This window comes from Lichenostomus cassidix, chromosome 6 (genome assembly GCF_008360975.1).
Source record: "Lichenostomus cassidix isolate B80296 chromosome 6, HeHo_3.0, whole genome shotgun sequence".
Taxonomy (NCBI): domain Eukaryota; kingdom Metazoa; phylum Chordata; class Aves; order Passeriformes; family Meliphagidae; genus Lichenostomus; species Lichenostomus cassidix.
The window spans coordinates 10808333-10832435 of record NC_139487.1 but is presented as its reverse complement, the minus strand read 5'-3'; the positions used below and the strand labels follow the sequence as shown (position 1 = coordinate 10832435).

The 24103-nt window shown below is 40.9% G+C and overlaps 1 protein-coding gene across 1 annotated transcript in view; it reads left to right on the top strand.

Moving 5' to 3' along the window:
- The window catches only part of SORCS3 (sortilin related VPS10 domain containing receptor 3), a 263207-nt gene that overhangs the window by 194375 nt on the left and 44729 nt on the right, over positions 1-24103 (top strand). Inside the window, exons 8-14 of the mRNA XM_085064890.1 lie at positions 9407-9496; positions 11351-11530; positions 13314-13460; positions 13940-14042; positions 16377-16453; positions 16562-16653; positions 19659-19766. Coding sequence (XP_084921016.1) covers positions 9407-9496; positions 11351-11530; positions 13314-13460; positions 13940-14042; positions 16377-16453; positions 16562-16653; positions 19659-19766 — 797 coding nt within the window. The remainder of the gene's footprint in view (positions 1-9406; positions 9497-11350; positions 11531-13313; positions 13461-13939; positions 14043-16376; positions 16454-16561; positions 16654-19658; positions 19767-24103) is intronic.

Sequence of the window (24103 nt, the reverse complement as noted above, 5' to 3'; positions counted from 1 at the left end):
ACAATGCCATTAAAAATCAATGATTCGTGTTGTACAGCACTTCTGAAAGGATCTTGAAGAATTGCAGTACAAAGAAAGAAAATTAGAATGATCTTATGCTTGAAAATTTCATATCTGTTGAAGAGAGTTTGAAAAGGCTGGCACTACTTACCAGGTAAAAGAGATAAATAACAGCCCATGAGGAAAGATATAAAAGGTAATGTGGAAGGAAGAAAGGACTGGTTACTAAGAGAGAATAGGAAGATTTCTTATGAATAAAACAGTAGGTGATCACTCTGAATTTATTGACTGACTTTCTATTAGATTGATCAGTAGTTATTTAAGGATGCCTAACATATCAGTAAGATTGGATTGGATAATTCTGCATAAATTGATACATTAAGAGAAAATCTTACCCTCTCTTGCATATATAAGTTTTCATTCAGTTCACAGTATTGCTCTGGTGTAACCAGGAGCCAATATCATCATCTTCTTTTATGATTAATACTTAAAATTCTTCCAAGTTGCAAAACAGGTAATTTATTTGTCAGAAAACCTTGGAACATGTCTGGACTTATTTACTGTAGCAAAAAGGAGCTAACTTGATGATCAGCTCTGCCATTTAATGTCCATGTCAGTGGTGTTCAATCACATAGCTGTGCTCTAGTGAGTACTTGCTACTGAAACAGCATCTCTTTCCGAACTTAGGTGCAGACATAACCTACAACTGCCTAAAAGATGTGATTTCCTGACAATTAGCTGAACTGCTACACTTCTCTCAGCTGCAGTACCTACATTATAAGACACAGGGATTAAGGATAGTTTTTTGTTTTACATATGAGTCTGGAGTACCAATACTTTAGAGAACTTACATATTAAAAAATAAACCACAGAGGAAATTCTGGGAAAGGCATTTTTCAGACAAGTCTTGAACCAGGGTTTCTAATTGAATTGCTCAAGTTGCTGAAAAGTGTTGCAAATGAAATAGGCTTCAATTAAAATGGTGATTTTTTAAATAAAATTCCATTTTGAGTGAGGCAGCATTGTTTGGAGAAAACCTTTTTATTTTCCTATAAGTAAAAAAATAACATCAAGGCTAACTGGCTCTTTAAAGAGAAGAGCAGGAATTATCTGTGTATATTTTTTGCCAACAGATGAAAATTTTCCACGGAAAATGCAAGAAAGCAGGAGAAAGTGTCAGCACTTATTCCAGGGAGTGAGGAGAGCCTGAGCCACAAAAGTCCCAGTACAGTGTTGCTTGTTTGTGATGGTCTGAGAAGTCCTGAGGAGCATGAATAGGGAAGGAATCAGCTTTGCTCTGGGAGAGTGCTCTCTGCAGAGAGCAGCATTCTTGTGGGCAGATCTAGAGCTGCCATGGAGAGCTAATTATTGCTGAGTTAAAGTAGCTATTCCTGGTTACCCAAGGTTATGTGCAAACACCTCAGGTGCAATAGCTCAGTGGTTCTTCTGCATGGCTGGAGTCCCACACTGGACGAGCCTGGTGGGGAGGGATGACATTCCCAATGCAGAGATGTGTGATGTGATGATTGTGTTTTTACACAAAAGTCTAGGTATCAGCAGAGGGACAACAATAGTGATGAAGCTCTTCAGAATGGGTGACATGAAGACTGCTGGCACTACTACTGTTATAGTGCTGGTGACCAAAGGATGTCAGTGGGACAAAGTTTACAGGGAGATGCACTGCTTTTTATGAGTTGGAACTGATGGAAAAGGGACAGACGAGATTTTGGGCATGCTCACAAGATCCTAAGGGACTTGAGGAAGGTTTTGGTCTCTGAAAATTGTATTTTCTCCTTTTTTCCCCAGTTGTAGATGTAAATCTCATAAATATGTTTCCATCCCCCCATTAATCTTGTTGTGCTTTGTAAACCCTTCGGTGTGTGGCTTTCTCCCAGAGATCACACCAGTCTAGTCCAGCATGCAGTTATCACTGTGCCCTTTCCTCTCTTACTCCTCTGTCTCTGTCAGCACTTGGAGACCCTCAGGGTTACTTTGGCCTTTTTGATTTGAGCTGGCAGTAAGTCAGTGCAGAGATGTGTGGATGTGTGATCAATACCTGTCTTGGTTGTTTTTTATGTCTTTATTTTTCTCCGGGATGCTGCAGACTCTGCTATCCCAGCAGAGAGCAGCTGAAGTTGATCTGAATTGTGGCTCAGACTTTCAGCACTTTCCACAGCAGTGACAGAGCTACTGGGTATAGATGACTTCTCAAATTTGGCAGCTGATACCTGGTTTGGGGGTGATGCAGGCCAGAAAAATGCTTTTGGAGATGAATCCTCTCAGAGTTGTCTTTGACTGGTGGTCTCATAAGGACAAGGAATGATTCCTGCAAACTTTGATTGAAAAGGATTGGCCTTTTGCTTCAGACAGTTTCAATTTCTACTTTAAAAGGGAAATGCTTTGCACCATTGACCAGAGAGGCATGCTGAGGGGCAGTACCTTATCACTTTCCAAGGCCTTTAAAGAGTGGGAACATGGGTACTACTTGCCCTTTCCATCCCATGGCATAATTTATCAAATGTTGAAATGCAGGCTGAAACTCAAGAGTGTCTTGCTTCTCACTTTGCCCATGCTGCTACTTCTCCTTCTGGGAAGCTTTCTTGTCGTCTTTTATGCCGTTTTATTTGTGACTCAGTCTGCTGGGAAACCTGGGAACTGCACATCTTTCTCTTGACTCCATATTCCTTCAGGTCAGATTGTCCTGGGACATGTGATCTCCTGTCTATGTCCTTTAGGAGAAGGGGGTGGTGGTTACTCACATCTTGCACATGCAGCAGTGTAGAAACAGCTGCAGTTCTTGTAGGAACTGTGGGAAATTGCATGTGGAAAGTGAAAAGTTTAAGTCAAAATTACCTTCTTTGATACTGATGATTTATCTGGCCTTTCTTCACCTTCTGAACTAATTTTGAACTTGGAAGATTTGCCTAGTTCAGGGAGTTGCACAGCAGGGCAGCACCTCAGCCTGCTCACTGGCATGAGTGAGAATGAGCAAATGCAGAATTTCTCCAGAGGTTGTTGTGTGGTGCAGCTGAGTGGGACTCTTACAGTGCACATCTGAATAATTTCTTTGGCTCGGAGGAGCAAACACTTCTGCCAAAAGCTGTTGAACCAATTCAGTCTTCTTTTGCATCAGAAAAGTTTCCTTAAAACATATGCAGATGTCAGTATTCACCCACCATCGCCGATAACTTCTTACAAAACCTGTGGATAATAGTTCCTTTTTTGGATGCCTGGCGTCTCATCAGAGTGTGTCCAAAAATTTCATCTGAAGTAATTTGATGCAAAATGGAATTTACAGGCTTTCTTTTTATCTGAATAAAATTCTGGTTTTATCAAGGTGGATGTATTTATAACTTTTTTCCCAGTCTCAGTAAAAAGAAAAATACTTATTATAATTTATAATATCAGAATTGGGATGGGGGCGACATTTCTCTTAGAGGTGTTATAGAGAGGGAAAAAATTCCCTAATTCTAGAAGCTATATATATCTAAGCTCAGCTCAGAGAAGTAGTTTAATACCATTATTGGTTGTAACTATGGTTGTTTAGGAACACTTGGAAGTGCTTATGTTTAGTAGGACATGAGTGTATGTTTCAAGTTTATTGAGTATTTAAGGATAGGCTAAATGAGCATATTTGCTGAATTGAAGTCATTTATCAGGTGAGTAGACTTCAACCAGCAGCCACAGCAGAGCTTATGTTAATTCATAGGGACTCCTGACCTCAGTTATCAAGTTATCAATTCAAAAACTTAAATAAGTGGTAAATTTCCCCAGGAATAAAGAAATGATTTTTAAATTTTTTTTTTAATTAATGCAAGTTTTCTCAGCAGTGAAACAAGATAGAGGGGAGAAATTAAATGTTCATTTCCCAGTATAGAGCCTTTCCTTTATTTTCATAGAAACTAAATACACCATGTTCAAATATAAATTTCTTTCCTCCATTTTTTCCTCCATTAACTAGGAGCCAAAGGTCTTAACAGAAATCAATCCATGCAATTTATTTTTAACTTCACCCTGCTTAGCTGCGATTGATTTTTATCTTTGCGATCGATGGTAGAGAAAACGGTTTGGCGGGACAATGGAGCACTCTCCAGCTTGTATGGGTTGGTCTTTGAGTCTTTTATTGAAGGAATCATTAAAAGCTTATTATGAAACTAATAGGATGAAGACGTTTAAATGATGAACACGATTACACCTGTTTTAGTGGTGAATAATGCCTGCTACAGCTGATCTCCTCTCGCTCCTATTTAAAATGCTGGACAGCACTGCAGTGGGGGAAATTAATCCATACAGATGAAAGAAAGTGCATCCCACGTGCTAGTTAAAAGCTCTTCTTAAAGCAAGACAGGCAGTAAGTAGTTAGCTACTTTCCTATTCACTGCTGGATGCTTTTCATCCATTTCTAGCACAGTTTCGTCTTTTCTGTGCCAAATATCACATTTGGAACTTGAGCCTAAACATCTCTTGATAAAAAAATTATTAACATTTTCCTTTATTTATTTATTTTTTATTGATTTCCTTTCTAGTTCTTTTTGTGCTGTACATTCTTTTATCACTCTCTCCCCTCCCCTCACGTTGTCTGATTGATCAGCTGAAGATGTAAAGTATTGCCTTGGCAAACTCATGTGTTTCCTCTGAAATCAAGAGGAGATTTAATGTGTACAATTATGCTCTTCTCATAAGTTGGTTTCTGTGTGGGTAATGTACATCTGCAGCTCTGATGTGGCTTGTGTTTTGGTGTATCTGTGCACATTTGCTGCAGGAGTTGCTTTTAAAACAAATGCAGTACTTTTCACTCAAGATTACTCTGTCTTTTTGCTGTGTCATCACTGCTCTGAGGGCAGAGGGAGGTGAACAGGGACTGGGCCACCATAATAAATGCTCCTTTGTCATGGCAAATTTTCTCTAATGGGTGTGATGCTCTAAAAAGTGTCATGTTTTCCAAGCCTGCTGAATTTACCAGGCAACTTGAGGGTGTTTTGTGCACAGAAACTCCACAGCACACTCAGGTAATTGCATATCGTTCAATGACTGTGCAGAAGGCAGGACATTAATGAAAACCACAGGGAGATAATTCAGACTGGATGGTACCTATCATGATGGGATTTATGCTGGGGCAATGGAGAACCTCACTACACAGAAATATCTGGCAGATTGCTTTTCCTGGCCATGGTGGTTAATCAAGAAGCAAGAATACTACACTAGGCTCATGTTCTTTCCATCTTCTGAACCTCTTGTGACTGGAATTGTGGTTAGGCTTGGCAGAGGGGGCAGAACTTTTCAATCCTCATACTGGCACACCTGTGCAAGGCGTAGGCAGGGCTGTCTCTGAAAAACCCCAAAATCCCTTGCTAGGGGTGTCAGTGGAGCAGCCTGCCTGCTGAACTTGTCATCACTTCTCTGTGCTTTAATCCACAGTTTGATTTGGGGGATTTTATGCCCACAAGGAGAGAGGGAACATAAAATTAAAGCAAAGAGGAGGGTTGCCAGGACTCCCTATGGAGCTGGAGAACACAGATCCAGGATGCTGCTACAATAGTGAGAGTGTGTTTCTGAACTTTTGACTCCTACCAATTCATTTTATTTTACTGGAAAGGAGGGGAATTCTACAAGAAAAGGAAATCACCTCAGAAAACAAGTGAGGTGTTTATTGAAAATAACATCAACTATATACTGTTAACTGCTTACTATCAACAAGAGATTTAAAATTTGGTTCTGGGAGCTTTCTGCTCACTTTTCTGTAAGTTCTTCGAGCAGGAAGAGGCAGATGGAGTCCTTCTTAGCCCAGAGGCATTTCTGAAATTTAGTAATATCATGTTTGTTACATCAATACCTGCCTTATATTGGAAATTATGAGTCCCAGCATCAGCCAGCCAGGAAGATGATAATGAAGCCTGATGCATAGTGATCTACAGTTCCTGACATCATCTAGGGTGTCTTGTTGTCTGGGACCTCTTAACTCATTCTGCTTGCCTTCCAAACTCTTTTAGACAACACAGGTGTTTTTGCCTGAGGGGAACTTCAATCTAAAAAAAAAAAAAAAAGGGAAGCAAAACCTGCCCTTAAAGAATTATATTCAATCATTAACATGAGAAATGGCTTGGTGTGTTTCTAGACATGTCACAGAAATTCTGGAGATAAATAGATTCCATGACAAATTTTCTGTAATTCTCTGCAGTCTTGTGAATATATTTGTTTTCTTCTGTGTTTGATGCACCCTGTCTCATTACATGTCAGGAGGGGGAATGACCCAACATACTCAGAATTTCAGGGCTTTTGAACAGAGAAATTTGTCATGTTTCTCTTCTTAAGTGCCAGCTGATATAAGTTAGATGAGACTTCTGTCTTGATACAAAATGTGGAAGTATTAAAGAAAAGTAGTAGATCACGAGTGGAGGGAGGAAGGAAGAAAGAACACAGGTTAGGAGAGACAGATGTGTTTAATGACAAACACATTTGTCCATAGGAATCATTTCCACTGGCCAGAAGCCCAATTAAACACATAAACTAGAAATCCAGAAAAACAGATTAATGATCTGGTCATTAGCGATGGAGGAGGAAAAAGACAAACCCAGCTAATTCTGTACTGAGCATGACAGATGAGCTCACAGCAAATAATTGGGTGACATTCATCAAATGTGAACTGAAAGGAGGCATTGGAGGGCAAAACACTGCCATAATCTCTGGGATTTACAGTGTTGGAGCATTTGCTCACAGGAAAAGGGAAAGTTCATCAAAATAAATTAAGTTGGGCCTTCCAAAATTCATTCTGTACAACAGTGCTTGCCAAAACTTTATTGGAGGCTTGATCATTTTTTTTGGAACTGTTATAACTGTGCATGTAAATCATGCAAAGATGAGCTCCTGGCTGGGAAAAGCTTCGCAGAATTCCTGCCAAAAGAATTGTGGGTGGCTTCATATTAACTGGCTCAGGAAGACCACAAACCTCAAAGATTTCTATTTCTAAACCTTTGTCAAGGTGACCTAGTCCAGGTAGAAGCCTGAAAGGGAGTTTAACTAATGCATAGCGAACTTTGACAGTGTTTTAATCCCAACTTTCTGCATTAAAAACCAGGCAAACAAACAATAAATACAAACAAACCCCCTCCAGGTACCAGTTTTCAGGAGGATAAAGCCAAAAAACCTGTGTAAAACCTTTTGAGTGTGGCAGACTTATAGTAGAAGTTGTGGTACAGAAAATGGAATTTGATCTCCCCTTGACATTTTTGCCACTTTATGTTTACTGGGTTAACTGGAAGATTGTTGGACTGTTCCCAGTCTTAATTGGTCATCACAGCATTTACAAAGTACATAAATATTCATGTCCTCATCTATAAGGGGAAGACCATGTCTCAGTCCATCAGAAGAAGTAGACATTGAATGCAGGGTCCTTACCAAATAGTCACTGGACACATTCAGTTCATCTGATGGTTGAAAACTTGGATTTTCCAATGGAGGTCATAAATATTTAAAGAGAAGGGGGTATATTTAAATATCCCCTGTGCTATTTAGACAATATGACCTAGAAGTGTGTGATCCTTTGAGCAATGCTTGCAGAGCTGAGATAAAATTACTGCAAACATGAATTTTTGCCTTTGAGCTGGACTCAGTGTGAATCAACTGCACAGTCTGTTCTCTCCTGTGAAAATTTTATTTTGATGTGGAGGTATTAGATGGGAAATATATCCTTCAGAAATAACACTGACTGACCTTGTTCAGCCTGCAGAAGAGAAGGCTGTGGGGAGACATTAGCGCACATCCTGGTACCTAAAGTGGCTACAAGAGAGCTGGAGAGGGACTTTGGACAAGGGCATGGAGTGACAGGACAAGGGGGAATGGCTTTGAACTGAAAGAGAGTAGATTTAGTTTAGATACCAGGAAGAACTGGATGATCTTTAGGGTCCCAACGCAGAGCATTGTGTAATTCTATGATCTTTATAGCTGTTCTCTCCCTGTCTCTTCCACTAGCTTGTTTTGGGTCTCTAGGCAAGTTGCTTTAGGTTTTCATGTTTGTGTTTACCCTTGGTTTTAGCTAAATGTTCTCTGCAGAGAGTTTATGTGCAGTGATATAGGTCATTCTTATGACCTTATCCTTTGTGTGCTGTAATAGTGGTTGTTTCTTGTTTTTTTTTTCTCTTGAGGGTGCTAAATACAGTTATGATGACATTACAAATAAAAATGGAAAAAGTCACAAGGGGAAGTCTTAATGTAGAAGCTGGTCCTATTTCTAAACATTCCTTTCTGTCCAGTTTTTCAAACTGCCAATGGAAAAGCCGAGTTGATTAGATATCAAATTTCATGACCAATAATAGTGTGTCCTTGGAATGACAGCTTCTCTAGGGAAGAAAGCCACTATCTAGAGGTGATATCATTGCTGAGAATACAATTGATGCTGTAGCAATATTCTATGTAAGCTCATTCTCAAATATCACTGTCAGATAAAGGAAGTATATCTAGGAGAGAATCTAAGACCTTTCTGTTAGCTTTATTGGAAACTCAAGAAGCCAACAAGTGGCATTCTGTATAATAGACAAGTGCTTTGTGCATTGCTGTGTCTTAAGACCTGCAAGACTGCCAAGGCAGCAGAATATAGGAAATTCACTGATGTAAGCCTTGTTTTAGCCAGGTCTGAGGTGGTGCCAGAAAGAACACCTATAGCAAGAGTAAGTGACTCTTGACAGGTTTTAAATCCCATATTTTACAAATTATCAGTGCTGGATCTCATTGATGCATGGCATTTTTGCATAGCCTTCAGTTCATTCAGTCCATAAAACTGCAGATTTGGATGTCTATCAGCTTCCCCCACACATCCTTTTCCAGAGAGTATGATTTCAGAGAAACCAGTTTCATAGAGCTGAAGAGCTAAGCCATATCTAAGAGCTTAGATAGCTTTCCAAGAGCACATTTACTGTTAGAATTAAATGGTGCTAGTGTGGATGTCTGCTGTTAGTCACTGTAAAAGGTTGTTGGAAGACAATCCTGGCCTCAAGGGACTTACAGTGCAGACAAGGCTGAGAAGTAGCAAAGAGGAATTATCTCCTGCTAAAGGGGAGGAACAGAAGCACAGAGACTTTAAATTCCTTACCCAAGGTAGCTGAGCTGGACCATGTGATGAAACTAGATCCTCCTCTTCCTCCCACTCAGCAATTTTTTTCCTGAGATACTAAAATCCCACTGGATTTGAATAATGAGAGACAAAATGGAAAGTTCAATAGCACAGCTTAAATAAATAATTCTCCATCCCTCTCAAGGTTGTGATTTCTTTGGAGTTACACAGATGCTTTAAGACACATCTGTGCCTGTCGTAGAAAAGATACCTGCAAGAAAGTTTGTCAAGTATTTTTGGAGGTGTCATCAAGGAGTATCTCAGAAGGATCACCTCTCACTTTCTTTGGTGTTTCCATAGGTGACAACTGGTGGAAGAGCAACTTACTATGTGTCATACAGACGGGAGCCTTTTGCACAGATTAAACTGCCCAAATATTCTCTTCCAAAGGTGAGTCCACCATTTCTGAACCTAGATATCTTGGGAAGCCAACTATGTGATGTTCGATAAAGTGAAGTACCAGGTCCTTCACTTGGGTCACAATAACCCCACACAGACATACAGGCTGGGGCAGAGTGGCTGGAAAGTGTCCGAGAGGAAAAGGAGCTTGGGGTGCTGGTCGACAGCAGCTGATCACCAGCCAGCAGATGGCCAGGAGGACAAAAAAAAATATTGTTGCCACCGGGACTGGGAAAATGACCTGTTATAATAGAGATTTGTTGGTGGCCCTGATTTAGAATTGATTCACAGTACAAAATTGGGATACTTTCGTAATTTAAAAATCAGAAGTACTTTAAAGCTAGGTGTCATGAAAAAGTCTTCGAACTATGTAAAGGAGGCTTGTTTATGCTGCCCTTAGTTGCTAGAATATTTTTGCTGTACAGTAATAACTATTCTGTCATCTGCAGATTAATGAACTCTGCTGGAGTTGTACGTATGTGAGGCTGGCACCCGGGTAATGCGATATTTCCACTGCAACTGGTCAAAACAGATTGAAGTCATTGGGCTTTTTGCTTTATTTTCGTACTGTTGGAATAGGTTGGGTACCTCCTTAATCTTTAAGGAATTATAGCTGCTGGGCAAGAACAAACTTCCTGATTTAGTCTTCCTACATTGAGGGAAATGGCAAATCTCCCACTGATTGTACTCACTGGGATAGAATTAGGCCCTCAAATGGTTTTTCTCCACATCCCATGCTGATAGAATATGTTAGGTCTATTAGAAATGGCCCCATTTAATCAATCCCAACTTTTCATCTAGATACCTCCCACAAAAGATTAAGATGCCTCCTAGGCAGGATGAGGATATTGAACTGATCTTCCCCCAGATAGTCTTTCCTGAAATCAGGTCACTCCATCCTTTGGGAGACTTCCAGAATTATGATTTCTTGATGCAGAAACAGTGCAAGGAATTAATCAAGGCCCCTTGGCACTCTAGGGAAAGTTTAAATAGATACAAATAGATAAATGGAGTCTCATATAACCACAGTCATTTTTGCTTCTAGCTGAACCTGTGTCAGCTTGCTCAACAATGGTAGCAAGGATGAAGTGTTTCAAAACTCATCATCACCCTGAAAGTAATTTCCATGAACCTGTTTTAAAATAATACTGAGAGAATGCACTATCAAATCTCTTTGATATTAAAACTAAATGGGGAAACCCTTGCTAGACTTTCTGTATCTTGGTCAGCAGCAGAAATCCAATGAAGGTTAGTGGATGGATTATTTTATAGCCTATATATTGTGGGATGATTGATCTCAGATATAACTCTCAATAGGAAAGTGTTATTAAAAATCACTATCAGCAGTAGCTCAAACTGATACCTATACCTCCCCTTCAAATAAATGTGAACTCCAAGGTTTTTTGAAACCATCCTTTGCCAGTTGGAAGCACAAGCCCATTAGTTCAGCATGTGAATGAAAATGATCACTGCTTTTAGCCTGGTGCCATATGATGCTTAGTGCCTATGAAGACTTCAGGCTCTAAGGCTGTGAATCTTCCATGAGTGATAAAACTGACTTTCAAATTTATAAATAAAAAATGAAACTGGATGAAATTCCTTGAAGGTACCAAAAATGAAGAAAGCTGAAGCCCTTTGCCTGGCTGGTGATTATTAAAAAAATGAAATGCAGAAAAGTCACAATGCTGGTAATTTATTGGCTTGCTCTAACAGAAAGTTGTTAAACATACCTATAATTCATACTCCATCTCCATTCTTTCATAATTCATGGTAATTACTACATGTCCCGAAGGGCAAAGAAATACAGAGATCCTCAGTAACAGGCCTTTTGTCTTCTTTTAACAGGACATGCATATTATCAGCACAGACGAGAATCAGGTGTTTGCAGCTGTTCAGGAGTGGAACCAGAATGATACATACAACCTGTACATCTCAGACACCCGAGGGATCTACTTCACCCTGGCCTTGGAAAATGTGAAAAGCAGTCGAGGACTGGAGGGGAATATTGTCATTGACCTTTATGAGGTATGTAGTAAAGGTCACCCTACAAAGAGCAGCAACTGCCTGCTAGTTCAAGCAAGTGTAAATCTCTTACCAACCTCTCATGATTTTAATTTGTCTTGGGATCAGCCCTGAGGCATTTCCTGGATTTATTGCTGAGTTGACTCATATGGGAATAGATGGAGTGCATTCTGCTATGGGTGCCACAACTGGTTGGGTCAAGTCAATGTCTGGTTAGCTATGTGTCATTTCCAAAAGAGAAAACCATTATCCTTCTTGTTGCAAAGTGGATATCTATAGAAGGACTCAAAATACTGTTTTTTCCGCTTGGACATCTAGAGACACCTGCTCACAGGCAGGGAATCTGGACTGCACCTTTGTGAGCACTGAACAGTTTGCGAACTATATACAAAATTTATAGGTGCCGCTTGCCCAGACATGACAGATGGACAACTTCTACCCCAAATTATCTTCCATTTTCATGCTTCTGCCAGGCCTGACAGCCTTGGCCAGCAGCAGTCCATTCAGAGCAGTTCCAGTTCCTGGTTTCTTCAGAGCATTCTGGTTTTGGTGTGTTATTCTTACTTGTTGGATGGAAAATCTGCTGGGATTCAGGGCTCAGTGCTTTGCCAGCAGCAAACAACTAATCAGTAATACTAATAGAAATGGTTGCAGGCTGATTTCTGTTCTTACACAGTGAAATGTTCTTGCAGCTACATGCAGAAGTTAGGCCTATACATTTACTTATTTTAGACAGAATAATGCTCATTTAACAACATAATCAATTTGTTTATAAAAATCCAGGTAGTTCAAGTCAATGAGGGAAAATTCACAAATAACACATTGATCAGTATGAAGGACAGGGTTTACATTTTTTTTCACCTGGTTATTTTCCTGCCTCTGAAAAAGTTTATTTCTTCGCTGTGATAAACCAGGTAAAATAAACATGCATTGTGTCTCATTCCTGGGCAAACCTGTGCATTCCCCAGTGGTATATCATAGATTTTTCACTGTTAGATGCTAATAGATTTTAAAGGGTCATTTAAAGAGTAGTATCACTCCAGGGGCTTTAGAGCAGAAGAATTTCTATCCTGACAGTTGCCAGGAAGTTGCAGATTTGTGGCAAGTTCCTTCTTCCTGTCTCACTTTCACAGCTGTGCAACAGAGACCAGACTCAACATGAAATCTTCTTCGGAATATTTTGACAGGACCATATTCTGCTGGAATGGGTTCTTCTGACAAAAATCAAAACATTTGAAACAACTGGGTTGATTTTGTTAGAATTTGGATGTGGAAGGAAAGTGAAGAAATCAAGTTTGCAAAACACCAGTGTCGCAGCATATTCAGGATTCCCATCTTTGGTGTTGATTTTTTTTTTCTGTTCCACAAAAGGATCCCACACTGCTTTTGACATGACCTGCTGTCTCCCCAGTTTTGACAATCTGTGGAAGGAGTGGGGCAGACCTCATCCTCAAGCTCACAGAGCTCATGTGTGACCTGCTGCATGCTGCACCTTCAGGCTCATCCTTAGCCTACCTGCAAGAGTGCAATGAAATCCAAAAGTGGGCTGTTTCCTGTGCATTTGCTCTCACTGTCCTTGTCTTTTTCTTCCAATGAGAGAAATCACACAAAACTTTCAGTTTTGCAGCCATCAAGATATACCTTTAGTACCATTCAGTGTTCTAAGGCTTTGTTGAGATGACTTCATTGCTTTTACAGAGACCTTCCACTCCTGAGTGCTCAGATGGACATTGCTTCTGGCCTGTTCTTCCGATGTATTTTTTTCATCTCTCTCCCTTTTTCCTAGGTAGCAGGGATCAAAGGCATATTCCTGGCTAACAGGAAGGTAGATGACCAAATCAAGACTTTCATTACCTACAACAAGGGCAGAGACTGGCGTTTGCTGCAGGCACCAGACACTGATCTAAGAGGGGATCCTGTACTTTGCCAGCTGGTGAGTGACAGCTTTTCCAAGGCACAGTTGACTCCTTCAGAGCTGCTTATTTTAGTTACTAGGTTAACAAAACTCTCCCTGTGTTTTTTCTCTTGACCTTCTGTGTGTTGATTGAATTAACTAAATTTCTTTATCTATAGCTTCATAGCTTTTAAGGGAAAATTCTGACATCTTTCTTGATGTATTTAATAGGATTCAAGTCAGAATAAGAACGTTTCTGTGGAAAAGTGCTCTAAGTCAGATTTTTATTTTTAAAAACAAGGACAGATGTGCTCTGCAGTGCAGAGTTCCTGCTTCTCTTGCTCTCATCTACTCTTATGGGGCTTATCCTGCAAAGGAACATATGACCTCTTTGTGCTAAGAGCAGAGGGGTCATTTTCATAAGGGTCAGAAATCTGTATGCAGTCACCAAGGGTTCCTCTGATATTTAACTTTTTGCATATTAAAGCTTCTGCCTTTTATTTGTTTTCTGTCAACAGCCCTTTTGCTCATTGCACTTGCGCCTGCAGCTCTCCGAGAATCCATACACTTCAGGGAGCATTTCCAGCAAAGAGACAGCTCCTGGGCTCCTGGTGGCAACAGGTAAGAACAGAAGTGCTTCTCACCACTCACCCATACTTCCCTGGGAGCTTGAGAGAATATGAGGTATTCCCCATTGGTCTAAAAGCTTTCAGCTCTGTTTCAGCAAGTGCTGAGCTAATTCATGTTAACTCCCATTTGCTGTGGGCTAGGAGAAGGTGTATGGTCCCAAGTTCAAAAAAGGTGTCAGGTGTTTGTTGCTCTACAATAGCCCAAATGCAGGTCTCTGCCCACACTTTGAAGGTACCATTGCCAAGAGACATTACTAGGTCCTCTCATGTTGTTACAAGCACTGATGGACATGTCTGCCTGTTTGCTGCAGGAGTCATGGATGAGGATAGTACCTGGGGCTACACTCCAGAGAGCTGTCAGTGCACCCCACCTTTTAAATAGCAAGCACAGAGCTGTCACAAAGCCTGCCAGGTGAAGCCTGGCCTTCATCAGTGCCTGTCTTGTGCATGGCACTTACTTTCAACTCTGTATTGCTGCAAGACCAGCAGCACTTCATCAATGCACAGGCCATTGGTATTGTGGGGTGTTTTGCAAAATAGTGCTTTGGCAGTTGTGTTTTTTTAACAGCAACCTGCTACAATACTTCATGGTGGCAGTGGCTGACCCACTGTAATTAATCTGCAGGATGGATAGGGCTACCAGCTGCACTCAGCTCTGTGGGAGCTGCTGGGCTAACAAAGTGCTTCCTGCATGGCTGCTGCTGTTGAAAGCTGGCCTCTGAGGCATGGAGGCAGTTCTGTCGTTTCAAAGGGAGGCTCTTACATATGCTCAAATATGTCCACATAGCTTAACTGTTCTTTCTAAGGCTCAGTTTATCTCCTTGGTCCTGTTCAGCATAGCAGTGGCCTGCGAGTGTGCCGTGTTAGCATATTGTCTGCATGAATTTACGCTATTTCTTCCAACCATTTTCATTCTCATGTCCTTCTGTGCTTCTATGTGTTTGCCAGACTAAGCCAGAACCTGAGACGGGCTCCCTTCATGGCATTTATATCTCAACAAGGGAGACACCATGTGATTTCCAGTTCACTGATCCAGGCCAAATGAAGTGAGATAATTTGGTTTAAACCTCCAGATATCCCTGTGTATAGCCAAGTGGAGTCATCACTCCTGGCAGGTTGCACTTGCTAGATGGATGCATAGAAACAAGCCCTACTCATGATGCTGTAATTGCAAAAGCTTTTTTTTTAACCTTTTAGGAAGCAAATTGAGGCAGCAAGGCATTGGGATTCTAGGCATTGATCTAAATTGTTAGTAAATTAGGTTCTTTTCAAGATGCCAGTGCATGGGATAAATGCTTTCCCAGTCCAACAATTAACCTTTAAAAGGCAGAATATAATTTCTGCCTTACTGCTTTGTAGATTAAAAAGCTGTACCTGTTGGGAATATACACATCTGTTTCCACTAACCAGTTTCACAACAGCAGGAGCATCTCACCATGTTGGTGAATGTATTCAAGGATAAGCTTTGCAGTTTATTCTCACAAGTGCTGGCAGCTCAACACTTGATTTACAGTGGGACATTTCCAGCAATGGTTGGAAACTTGGACCCTTGGTATAGGACAGAGGTTAGTTTCTTGCAAATAGAGGAATTATGTTTTAGTGCCTAATTGTACAGCTGCTAAATCCTCTTGACTTGTTTGGGAGTTACATTTTGTGAGGTTTGAATGCACTCAGTTGGGGAAAACTAGAGGGAGAGCATGAAGGAAATAATGGAGCAGCTTTGCACAGAAAGAACGAAGTGATAGCAACCAAATTTTTGCCTTTTTACTCCCTTTCCTTGCCTCCATCTGTAAATCCCTGTTTGAAAATTTGGAGTTTCCATTTTGATGTTTAAAATATGATGATACAAAACATACACTGTTGCCTTTAAATCAGTTTCTAATTCTTGAGTATGTCCACTCACAATAAGACATTGGGCTAATAAGACCTTTGAAATGACCTAGCAGATTTATCCTTGTGAGCCTGCATGTCCTTAGCTCACCTTCTGTGTGGTTGCCCACATCAGGTTTTTCTTACAGCCTCATCTAAAGCAGTTGGTCACTCTTGCTGATGTCAGGGAAGAAAATTAGGTAGATGGACAGTATGACATTTCCTGTATCCTAAGCACTGATGAAAACACCCTTCAGGAGTTGTGCTGCCTCCTAGAGCCAGAACTGTTTTGAAATAACATTGACACAATTATGTGGTTAGTTGAATTCCATGATGGTAAGAGGAGAGTGTCGACATATTTAAATTTCTAATTTTCCAGCGCTAAATGTCAGAAATTTAATTAACATTTTCGTTAGTGTGTTCATCCAAACAAGAATGTCTGACACTTATGTTGCAGGCAATATTGGCTCTGAACTTTCCTACACGGATGTTGGCGTGTTCATCTCTTCTGATGGTGGCAATTCCTGGAGACAGGTATGTTCTGAGCAGCAAAGGAAAGCACAGAGCCTTTTGCTATTCTTCTTGTGACCCTTTTCTTCCCAGTGGAGCAGAGCACTCATGCAGTGCCTCATTTGTTTGCAGATCTTTGAGGAGGAATACAACGTGTGGTTTCTGGACTGGGGAGGAGCACTAGTGGCCATGAAACACACGTCAGTGCCCATCCGGCACATGTGGTAAGGAACCTTATTACTTTTAGAGGGTGCCAGTGTCTACACAATGAACAGATGAAGTCATTCTTGTCTGGTTTTTACCATCATTTTGGTTTTGTTGATGAATATAATGATTATTGTATAATTCTATAAATATAACGGCTCTGTATATAATCACATACATGTATGAATTACTCTTTGCACCAGTAATGTACTGTGAGCCTGCAGGTGGGGTTTCTTTCCTACAGACACAGATATACTCAGTAATAAGTCATCCTTTGGGCTTCAGGTATTTCTGAGAGGATGTGTCTCTCGTTTCTACTTTTTGTTTACAGAATTTGACATTAATCTGGTAAGGCAGATAAAGGGAGGGAGAGGAGAGGGCAGTAGGTGTAGATAAAGACAACAGAGATATGTTGCTAACATCTCTGTCTCCTTTAGTATTTGACTGTCATTTTCCAGAGATACTGTGGTGGCAACTGATTAGAGTTGGAGGTGAAATAGGGCAAAATTATTTCTTGGTTGGAGACACTGTTTTGCTATAAATGTGTCATATCAGCCTAAGCTCTAAAGATACCACTCAAAATTATCCTCTTTTTAGCTCTTGCCCCTCTGACTCCAGCACCAGTTAAATATTCTGAAATTCAGAACTAATGCTGTTTGCAGAAAATGGGTGTGTTAGCATCACCTTCAGTCTTGGGAATTGATTGAAAGAGGGGCATGTCTAATGGAATGACCTACCCAGCTTCTAATGTTGTTTAGAAGTGGATTAGTCAGAAATAGCTTTCAGAGACAAGGAGTGTTCCTGTCTACAATACTGAGTTGTCTCTCAGCTTGATGGTGCTAAGCACATGTCTATTACTTTTCATGCAGAACAGGAAATGTGGTCTTCAGTCAAATCAAAAAAGAAAGCAATGGGGTTTGGCAGCAGTGATGAGGTGTTAAGGTCTCCTCTACCTGAGTCATTATTCTACAAAATCCTCCAGTGAAATTGCAATCATTCCAAATCTGGACACCTCAAGACAGGCTGACGTTACCCATTTACAAGCTCACGTTCTAGAGATGTACTTTGAGAATACCAATGGCTACTTTTTCAATATAAAAGGCTTCTGGACTTTATATTTCTGACCTGACAGATAGCTCTGGGATGACTGCAACATAGGTTTCTATAAAAGTTTGAATATATTGCATTTGAGCATTTCTTTGCCACCTGAAATAAAGAAATGACTGCTTTAGTCATGGTGTGATAGTGGACTGTTAACCATGGAATTTATTGGCTCCATAACTGGACGTACAGAGGAGAGAAATAGCAGGGCAGATTCCTAATGAGGAGCTGCAGACTCCAATCTGTGGTTAGAATGTGTTGGAGTGAGGCTGAAAGCCTCTGATGGGTAACTCAGTTGTCATGGCTATAATTAAAGTGCCCTCAGGAAAGAGGACATCAGGACCATGTCCCAGTCTTTAGACCAAACCCAGTATGAGTCAAGGCAGGAGAAGTGTGTGTTAGCCACAGGTGGGTGTCACCAGCAATGGGTGCATCAGGCTGGGGCAACTTGAGCTCCAGGAGAGTGAAAGGTGAGCCACTTACTGAAAAAGCTGCAAGTTGCCTATTAACCATTTGTCATTGTATTATTTAAGCTAGCTGTAACTGTTTTAATTGTGTCTTTAATTGTGAAGGCTCTTTGGACATAAAAAGCACTTTAATACAAGTGCCTGTACTTGCATATTGGGAAAGATTTGGTCACAGTTTGACTTTTTGTAGGAGCTAAGAGCTCAGCTCATTTCCGATGTTCTCCTTTTACACTAAGTCTCCTGAAATGGCATGTGCAGTACTATGAGTGCCCCACCCACACCATTAAATGAGTAGTGATTTAGATCTGTTATCAATAAGCTCCAACAGGTTTCCTCCAAAATTGTACCCTTAGGGGCTTTGGAATTTGCTTCATATTGCCTCAGTAGGCACCTGTTTTATGGGCAGGAGTGGAATAGATTAAAGGGTACATGTAAATCTATTAGTTCTCGGGCTGAGACATTGTAAAATAAGTTTCATGCTGGAGAAAAGAGGGGCGGATAATTGAAAAGCTGAGAGAACTTTAGCTAAGCTAATGAAGCATGCTGTTCCCCAGAAGTTGAAATGCTATTTAGAGAGATAAGCATGCAAGCAGAACGCATACAAATGCACAGGTGTATGGGAAGATACATACATTTAAATAAATAGATTTAGGGCAGATAATTTTTCTGTATGCTGCTGTACTCCCAGTGTTCTGTCTTTGGTTTAAAGTCAACTTCCTATTCTGGCACAGGTGCATTCTGAGTCAGGTGAAGGTGTCTTGCTAGGTGATGTGAGGGGCAAAAGGTTAAGGAGTAGTGACTGCCAGTCTTGGCTTTCCACACCAGAGATGTGAGATTGGTGTAACCCATGGTTTATAACACATCCTACAGTGGCCTCCTGGTGCTTTTGTGGCATGTCAGATAGTGTCCTTCCTACATGGAATGGGGATGATTCAGGGTCCACCAAGAGCCTCCCAGACAGATCCAGATGCTCAGGTGCATGTGTGCACATCCCCTAAATAAAAGGTGAATTTGCTTTTAAGTACTAACAGGGCTAGAGATATTGTAGCTAATGCCATATGGCATTGATACATGGATGGGTTAAAATGTCCTGTGATGGTGAAAGCAATTTTCATTCATTCAGGCCAGGGTTGCTTACGTTCTGAGTGGTACTTCATGCCAGGTGCTATTCCAGACCCAGCAACAGTTCTTGGCAAAGCCTCTTGGTCCTTTGAGGTTTGATATACAGCTGCATCAAGTATACCCATGTCCTTATTGCCAGTGTTTATGCTTTCTAAAGCTTTGATCTTTCAAAGTACATCACGAGCATGAATTTAGTGGGCTGGGAAATGGCAGAGATTGGTGCTTGTCTGTAGATCCAGCTGCTGGAGCTTGCAGACCTTAGCCAATATTTAATTGCTGCAGTTGCTCTAGAGAAGACTTTTTATGTGTGTAAATGTTGTCTGCTTCTATCCCAGGGTGAGTTTTGATGAGGGAAGATCCTGGACTAAATACAGTTTCACATCAACCCCACTTTTTGTGGATGGATCCCTTGTAGACCCTGGCATAGAGACCCAGATAATGACGTAAGTACAGCAGCTCCTGTTTTAAATTGTGATGGAAGAAGGGGTGCATGGAGATTCCCAAGTGCATGGCAACCTCCTGATGTGCAGTGCAGCATTGTGTAGCTACATGTGCAGTGTTGTGTGAAGGCATGGTGCTGCTTTGTGAGTTTGCTGATGGGCACAGACACGGCTGACATGTCCTTGCATCATGTGGCAAAGAGATGGTGGAGCCAAACTCTTTCCAGTAGTGACAGGGGCTGTAACAAGGAGAGATGGTCCCAAGCTGTAGCTTGGGAGTTCACACAGAACAGTAGATAAATCTATTTCTCTGCAGAGTGGTGCAGTCGCAGTCAGGTTGCATCTAGTGACAACCAGATGCCTTTTCTCATAATTACTGCTGAGACTGCATTCATTGGATCTGTTGGCCCAGGGACTGCAGTGCTCTTCAGAAGTCAGGGGTCTGTATGGTTGTACCTAATGCCAGTTCTGTGCTTGCTTCACTTGTGCAGCATGACTGTCTTTTGATATTGCTGGTTGGTATGAATATCCCCCAGCCTTGTTGCTTGCTATCAGCATTGTGTACATTTGGTTTTAGCTCAAGCTAAAAGTGTTCTCATTGTGCATATGCAGAGCTGAGCTCAGAATAACCTTCCTGTTCTGGGGTGTAGATCACCCATCCCATGGAGGGAAGAGCCTGGGCTGGCACTCAGGGTGCCTGGACCTTCCTCCTCCCAGGAGTGCTGAAGCACTGGGTAAGGCTGGTGGAACTGGTGGAGTAATGTTGGCCCAAGAACAGGCCAGGATTTGAGTTTAACAACCAGGAGAGGGAAGTTTTTAAGTTCAAAGGCATCTTCAGGTAGTCATCTGACCTCTTGCACAAAGCAGATCAGAGCACTCTGCTTTGGGATTCTGAACAAAGCAAGGACCAGGTGCACTGCCTTCATTGCTTTCAGAAATGCCTTCTTACCCGTGCTTCTTTGAAGTGGCTGAAACAGCTTTCTGAAAAGCATCAGAAGGCAAGGTGGTTAAGATGCCTTAGGCTGAGGCATGCCTGTGAAGGATGTCTACAGTGGCATGAAGAAGTGCCTTTGGTTAATCACATCAGACACTGTTGCATCACTCCAGTTTAGAGCAGGAGATAGATTATAAATTTCATCTTGCAGTCAGTTTGCTTTACCTGCTTTTCTGTGCCTCCACTTGAAGCTCCTGCACATTTTCACTGCTTGCAAGAGAAAAGAGATTCAGGTCAAGATTATTTTCTTCTAGGCTTCGGTCCATCTGCATACTTATATGGCATAAATGCATAGGTGGAACTCATTGTTGGTGTCACAGGTAGTGAGAAACTGAGAGTAGACTGCTGGGTATGCTTGTCATCAGTTTCTGAGGAAGTTTGGACAGGGTAATAGTAGTGTGTCTTGGACATTTCTGCTACTGATTTGAATGTATTCCAACTGTGTTGCATGATTTGCATTGTTATGCCTTTTAAAACACAGATCTACATCAGCTTTACACAAACAGAAATGACCATGTGTTGAGGAGCAGTCTGCACTTGAAGTTGAGTTCAGCTGCAAGAAAGGAGCTAGGGGAAAATCCTCTTTAACTCTTCTCATAAATGATCATTTGAACTGGCATCTGTGCCTTGACAGAAGAAATTTTTGGTGCTGTAGCCTTGAGGGGCTCAGGAAGGCGTAGCTGACTCCTGTATAGCACATCCATATCTCTTGTGATAAAATATCTTAGGAAGGACAGGCTAAGTGAATATGGTTATGCTTTACTCAGCAGCACTCCTATGCTTTATTCCCAAACAGTGCTGGAGTGAAACGAGGCAGCCTCTGTGTCTCTCTCAGACAGCTATTGAGATTTTATCGGAGTAGAGGTGGTGTCAGTTCTGGTAGCATTGCTCACTTTTCCTTTATTCCAAAACGATGCCTCAGCTTTAGCTTTTCTCCCAAAAAAGCAGAGTCCTTGTTTGTGTAGAAGAATATATCAGTGCATCTGTTGCCTTGCTATCTGCAAACATTGCCCTGTTTTTGCAAAGAGCAAAACTTAACAACATATGACATACCTGTGAGCCTTTTCAGAAGACTGCTGTGAGCACCCTGTTGGGAAAATATATACACTAATTCCCAGCTAAAGATTAGAACGTGCAATGCTGTTCACTCTGTACATTTTTTTCTCCCAATGCAATGATAATGTGTCACTTTCTATGTTGCTTAATGTGGTGTTTTTCTGTAAAATTCTTTATGAAATGTGTGTTGCTTTCCAGCCACACACATGTGCAGACACATGCACACACATGTGCAGAGAGACAAATCTGAGCTCACATAAATCTGCAAGTCAGCACCTTCATTGAAATCAGTGGAGCTAATCAGTTGCAACTAACTCTGATTTAGGCCATTTACTTTACAAATCAGTGCAGTTTTCTTTTGAGATGAAAAATGCATTATAAATCTAAGGTTATTGTTATTTATATCTCTGTGATCTTCTGGTGGAGAATGTAAGAAGTGAGTTATCCTCCTGAATATTGTGTATTAGTTTTGTTGAGAACTTCTTCTTTTGAAATCTTTGCAGGCATATTACCATTATTCTTGCCATTGCTATTGTTATTAGTATTGTCTTTATTATTACTGTCATCATCAGCAGTTTTTAAAACCATTCTTAATAGTCTGTAAAAGCCATACAAAGAAATTTCATGTGACACTTGCAATGAATGTTTAAAGAAATTCCTATCCACAGCATTAAAGCAACTGAGGAGAAAAGAGCCCATTTATAAAGCAGTATGCAAACCATTTCTATACAGAGCACTTAGGTGTTTCTCCCAATGAGAATTTTAGTGAACTCATCTATAAGGGCAGTGTAGGATCATGCTGAGCTTCTTTAAGCTTTGGCTGAGAAGAAATCAATGCCTTTCTCTTGCTACTTGCCATCCTCTGAATCAAGATAACACAGGGTGGTTTGGAGTTATGTAAAATTTGTGTTTGTGGGTAGGAATCCCAAAGATTTCAAGATGCTGATGAGAGGAACAGAGCAGTTTGGGATTAGGATCCCCCAGCTGAGCAGGGGGTCAGTGTGAGATCTTAGATTTGAAGCAGCATTGAGGCAGAGAGACCAAGGCTGTAGTCATATTTGTGTACTGCCAAAGTGGGTAGGTTAGTGGCTTTTAAAGGTTTGTCTTTCATCCTGGAAAATGGAAAATACTTCACCTAGTGGTCTCGGCTGATTTCTGCTGGGGAAAATTTCTTCCACGGGTTTGCGTCAAAGGGGTCTGTGTTCACCTATTTAAAAAAATAATATTCTTTGGGGAATGTGTATTACATAGTCATTATACTCCAACTATTATTAAAATATTGCATTATTCACAATATTTTCATAATACTATTTTATTAAAATCAATATATCAGTAGAATGAGTTTCCCAACCTTCATTTTATGCCACATGCTGTGAAGAGCTCTCTGGGCTGTAGAAAGCAGTAACCATTTTAGCACACAATTTCATACCACTTATAGCTAATAAGTGAGCAGTTTCCATATTTGTCTTTATTGTATGAAAATCCTAGGCTTTTTAGATCCTCTGCTTTGTGCTGTGTATACTTGTCCTACAGAATCCTGAAGAACTTGTCAGTATGGTAATATCTGTACATTTGCATGAAGGGGCTTTATATGATTCTGAATATCTCAGAGTACTTTGAATTGGGAGCTGCTTTTAGTGGGGGTTTGAACAAGATGTCTTGCAGGGGTCTGTTCCAACATATGTTATTCTATAATTTTGTAATTTTGCATGGCTATAATGCTGCGAGAATAAATTATTTCCTTACAAGCTGGGTGGGCTCTGTTAAGAATATAGTTCTGGGATGCACAGAGAAGTACCATGAGACTGTGTGAGATGGTCTGCCCTGGAACTGCTGCCTAACCTAAGTGAATCCATTGCCCTTCCTCCATTCCTGGCTGATCATATCCTTCTGCAGTTCCTTTCACTGCTGTTTTGACTCTTCTCTCATCTGCCAAGATGGTCAGTTCAGCTCCTTTAGTGCAGAGCTTTGTACCAAGGCACGTTGCAGTGCTTGGTGCGGGTGTGGGGAAAACAGCTGTAGAAAACACAGGGTCTCAGGAAAATAACTCAAATGCATAAGGGAGGTGAGTTAAACGTTCTCAGATGATGAAATAAATGCCTAGAATGCACCAGCCTTTTAGAAATCTACAGGGTTCTAAGTTCTGTGCTGTATCCCTCACTGTCAACTAGTATATCTTTTCACGGTATCATATTCTGATGGATCAAATCTAACATATCTGTGTTGACAAGCCATAGGCAGAGCATGTTGCTTGTCTGAGGTGATCCAACAGGGGAAAGGAATTACACTG